This window comes from Meleagris gallopavo, chromosome 5 (assembly GCF_000146605.3).
Source record: "Meleagris gallopavo isolate NT-WF06-2002-E0010 breed Aviagen turkey brand Nicholas breeding stock chromosome 5, Turkey_5.1, whole genome shotgun sequence".
In the NCBI taxonomy this organism is placed as follows: Eukaryota; Metazoa; Chordata; class Aves; order Galliformes; family Phasianidae; genus Meleagris; species Meleagris gallopavo.
The window spans coordinates 43,979,245-43,984,233 of record NC_015015.2 but is presented as its reverse complement, the minus strand read 5'-3'; the positions used below and the strand labels follow the sequence as shown (position 1 = coordinate 43,984,233).

The following is a 4,989-nucleotide window of genomic DNA, read 5'->3' as shown; positions in this document are numbered from 1 at the left end:
AAAAAAAGCATATTTTAAAGTTTTGTCTTATGTGCAGGCTAAAGAATATATCCAGGAATCCATGCGGAAGATCATCACCTTAATAACAGGATCAACGGAACTGACTAACCAGATCCTGTCAGACAGGCTGACCATCAGCAATTACGACTGCTATCAGGCAGCAGTGAACCACTTCAAAACTCATTGTTTCAACTGGCACTCTCCCTTGGTAAGACAAGCATTAGATATACCCTGATACACGTACCAGTAACACCACAAGCTCAGAAGTCATTGTCAGGTCTGCAAAATCAGCTTTTATTAAAAGCTAGCATGGGGACAGACTTACAGATTATTTTTAGATGAGTAATGTTTTTGGAAGCAGGAAACTACTTTCACCACACTTGTAGATGAAGATTACTAAAGACATCGTCAGTAAAAAGCAAACAAAAAGACTAATTTCTACTAGTTAGAACTATCCCTTCACCATTTCCTTTCCCAGAAATCCAAATATTAAGTCAGTCATGTTGTATTTTTGGTTGAAGCATTACTACTAGAAAAACAGAGACAGCACTACCACTTTGAATTCATAGTATGTTTTGTATAGTATTTCTGCATTATAATTGCACGTTGTACAGTTCTTTTTCATAGCCTCGTTGATACTATCATGGTCTCATTGAAATCCTGAGAGCTCCTTTTTCTTAGCCGCTTTATTATTGTCCTTTCTTGCCAAGATCTCACTTAAGGACCAAATTCTGTTGTGCCAAACACTGTTCAGAGAAGAATAACAGAGGGCAGTTCTTGTTCTAGAAAAATTAATCCTGGTGTCAATCAGGCAACACAACCTAAGCAGACAGAGCTCTGTGATGGGGTACGTCAGATGACTGGAGCATCTCTCATATGGGGACAGGCTGAGAGAGCAGGGCCTCTTCAGCCTAGAGAGAAGGCCTACAAGAAAGCTGAGGAGGGTACTTTTTTTTTTTTCCTAAATGCACGTAGCAACAGAATGAGGGGAAACAGCTTTAAACTGGAAGAGGTTAAATTTAGACTTGACATTAGGAAGAAATTCTTTACTATGGGGGTGGTGAGATGCTGGAACAGGCTGTCCAGCACAGCTGTGGATGCCCCGCCTGCCTGGAGGCATTCAAGATCAGGCTGGATGGGGCTTTGAGCAACCTCATCCAGAGGGAGATGCCCTTGCCTATAGCAGGGGGGTTGGAACTAAGTGATCTTAAATGTACCTTCCAACCAAAACCCATGATTCTGTGAACATTTATTGATTTTAGCAGAAGTCAATGGAATTATCTGCCAGTTAGAAAAGATGTAAGCACTATTAGCAATTCAAAAGTAGAGGCATTCTTTCAACTGGAGCTTCTGTTTAGCCAGGCTGTTAGGAGGCTGTGAAGCTTTATTAAACTTCTAGTTCCTCTTTTGTACTTTTTAGGGGTAATTTTTTTTTATTGTTTGGGTTTTTTTTTGTGTCGTTGTTATTATTTGGGTTTTTTTTTTATTGCAAATGGTTAGAGAGGCGAGCCTTGCCTAAAGGCTAGTGTGCAGCAACAGCTGAATTTACCTGATGAACTTCTAAGAAGAAAGTACACAGAAGAGGCATTTAGAACAGCGTTTAGCCTAGTATTAGATTATTCAGACCAGCAAATAAGTACCTTGATTGTTAATAGCATATTTGAAGTATTGCTACAACTTAGTTTGCATTAAAAAATATCTGCTATTCATCCTTGAAATTATTAAAAATGTTTATTTCAGTATGAGTATGCACTGAGACAACTGTATGCTTTGGTCAACGTCTGCGAAGGAAGATACTCCATTGACAGGTAAGGAGGTTTCCACATAGTCTATGTAGTTTTGTCTATGGCTAGAAAAAAAAAAGCTAATATGATGATGAGCATAACACTACAAGCATCTCAATTGTTCTCCTCTGTTGACCATTTTGTTAGTAAAGTTCCAACTCTAAAGCCATACATGCAAGTTCTGCAAAACACATCCTGTTTAGTCCCTCCCTCTCATAAGTATCCAGTTCTCCAAGTCTTTAATTTGCTTCTTGGTAAAATTAAAGCCTGTCAGAGGATCCCACTGCAGAGCATAGTTTCAAAACAGCACGACACATCAGTGTTACAGAACAGACATGTTGTTCTGTAACTTCTGTGTAATGTCACACTGAAGCAAAGTTAGGAATTGCTTTGTTTTCTCCTCTGTGCCCTCAGCTGCTGACTCAGACCACAGCACTTCTGTGTTCTCATCCATAGGCACGTGGCGGGAAAATAGGAAAATAAGGGTCTAGGCTGAACTATTGTGGTCAGGACGAGGAAGTGTTGCATTGGAATTCTGACTTACGAGGGTGTCGTTCATGGGAGAGGATGGGATCCTAGCTTGTGAGACACACAAGCACAAGAGCAAGGAAGGGCTAATAGCTGAGGCAGAATGAACATACAACTCAGTTGGTGAGGAGCTGCTTTGTGTACTCTGGTGGCACGTACTCCTGTTGGCAACCCACTACAGTCAGTTTGGAAAACTTTTTGAGAAGAATGAACCTGAACATTTTCTTACTGTTACTGTTCTCTATTGCAGAATATTCTTGGCCATGGATCAAGTGTGCCGTGGGTATTGATAGAAACAGTAGTCTAATGTAACCCTTACTGCAAGTGATAATTTTTCTTAACTGAAATAATCAAGACTTTCTGTGCATGAAGAGTCAACCACTATGCTGAAGCTGTGCTAGGAGCTGCGGGATCTGCCCAGCAGTCTTACATCACTTGCCAGCACTGTCCCCCCAATTCCCACCTGCCAACAGCCCAATGGTTTGACAGAACCATTTTATCAGACCACGTGGAGCTTTCAAGATGGGAATCTCTGGGTGAACACTACATAGCATCAACAGTGATTCTGAATCTGTGCTAAATATTGACTCAGATTCTGGAAAAGAAAAATTATAGCATTGCTAACCGTTACCTTTTTTTTTTTTTTTAAATTGATAATGAATGCTATTACAGTGACTAACTTGCAGATTGGTTGAAGAGTGAAGAAACCAAAGTTTGTTTTTTAAGCTTTAACTCCCTTTAAAGAAGCAAATTGTTGTGTTCAAGAATTATCATGTTAACAGCACAGTTCAAATGTGAACAGTAAAAAAATCTTTTTGGGTCAAAAACACTGTTTTCCAAAGAAAAAACACAAGTATCTAATGCTGTAAATTTAGCACCAGTATGCTATAATTAAAATGTGTGTACACACAAACGTGTGGGAAGTCACAGAGTTCAGGAACCGTCTGTGAATAAAGTTGATAATTTCATCAACCTACTGGGCAACACAGTGTTAAGTGTCTCATTTCTTGAAATGAATTGAGAGCTAATTCCTTCACGACAGTGCATTAAGTGGTTATTTAACCTCCATAAAGGTTTTATAAGACAGACTGTATCGAACAAGACCAACAACAAAAAAGAAATGCAAAAGCCCCAGAACATATTTAAAGGCATATTCCTTATCTGTTTCCTTAGATGACTCAATAAAAAACAAACAGGAAAGCAAATTAGAAGCTATGAGGTACTTCCAAATAGTCTTAGATTGTCCATACCTTTTTACACATGGAGACAGGATGCAGAAATACTTCAGAGAGCTTCCCAAAATATAAAATAAATAGACAAAATTATCTCATCCTTGTGAGAAAAGAAAAACACAGGATAAAATTAATAATGGATCTGCAAGATGGTGAGAATTTGGAGTAGATCCACTCCAAGGAGCTAAAAGAGAAAGGAGCTAAACCTGAACTTTCATTTACCTTAAGAAGAATCAAACCTGAGAGCATTAGCACTTTCAGCTGTGATTGAGAACACAATTAGCTTCATTATGGGTAGGGCAAGGTAAAAAGCAGTGAAACACAGGTTTACTCAATCAAGAAATTCAAGTTTACCTTGAGGGTATTGAAAGTTAAGATACTTTTTATTTATTTATTTATTTATTTTAATGTAGCTGGTTTCCTTTCAATTGTAAAAATTGAAATGGATGGAGATTTATAAATAAGAAGTTGTGAAATTTTGGAATGCATTAATGTGTTGCAGATGTTCTCCGGAAGACACAAAAAAGGCTAAATAAGACAGCATTCAGGCATGCTTTTTGTCTTTTGGTTTTTCATGTATAGAATGTAAAAGGAAAAGAAAAGCTCTCTAGGTTCTTCACAAATACTCTACATCACTCTACAGCTGAGAGACTCCAAATAATTGTTAAATGAAAAACCAACTGCTGGCACAGATTTGTTCATGTTCTCCTGCAGGCACTTACAGCTGTGAGGATGCAAAGCTGAAATGTGGAGATCTATCCACAGTGCAGTCACACAGGAAACAACTCTGCAGAATGAAAAGACCCACAACCTTCACCTGCACTGATCAATACATTTATGTTAAGGTCTCCAAATAGCATCATGTTGGCTTAATGCCTGTATGGAAGGCTCTTTATTTTGGGATGGTGGTAGAACCTGATTAGAAGATGATTTTAGGATTGTGCAAGGTCAATCTTAAGAGTAGTTTGTGGTGCATTGTGTAAGCACAAATATCCTTACTCTTCCTTCAGGCACATACTTGCACAGACTGTAATTCCTAGAACACTGGATGTAGAAATAACTACTTAAAAATAAGTAAGTAAGGCTGCTGGTTCCCAGTAAGTTGTCAGCATCTACCAGAACAGGTCAGAGTGTGTTGTGCAGAATAGTTGTGTTTAGCCCTGACCTTGGAAAGAGTGCCAGGAGGGAACCTAATGGGACAAGTGGGTTTTTACCCCAGCTGAGGACAAGGAACACATTTTTCACAGTGCGTGTCGTTGAAATACTGGAGCAGGTCATCTGAAGGTCTGCATGATCTCCAGCCCTGGGACCTGCAGCACAGAAAGGACAAGCCTGAGCAGTCCTGGGAGCAGTAGTGCTTTCAGGGGGGGTTGGGCTGGGTGGCCCCGCCATCGTGAGACACTCCTGATGGAAAATAAGAGTCCTGTGCAAAGTACCTGTCAAAG

The 4,989-nt window shown here is 39.4% G+C and overlaps 1 protein-coding gene across 1 annotated transcript in view; it reads left to right on the top strand.

The window, feature by feature from the left end:
* Window positions 1-3,296, top strand: part of LGMN (legumain) — a 20,461-nt gene extending 17,165 nt beyond the window's left edge. The window contains exons 11-13 of the mRNA XM_010711844.3: window positions 38-208; window positions 1,741-1,808; window positions 2,563-3,296. Coding sequence (XP_010710146.1) covers window positions 38-208; window positions 1,741-1,808; window positions 2,563-2,602 — 279 coding nt within the window. The 3' untranslated portion in view covers window positions 2,603-3,296. The remainder of the gene's footprint in view (window positions 1-37; window positions 209-1,740; window positions 1,809-2,562) is intronic.
* Window positions 3,297-4,989: the final 1,693 nt, after the last annotated feature.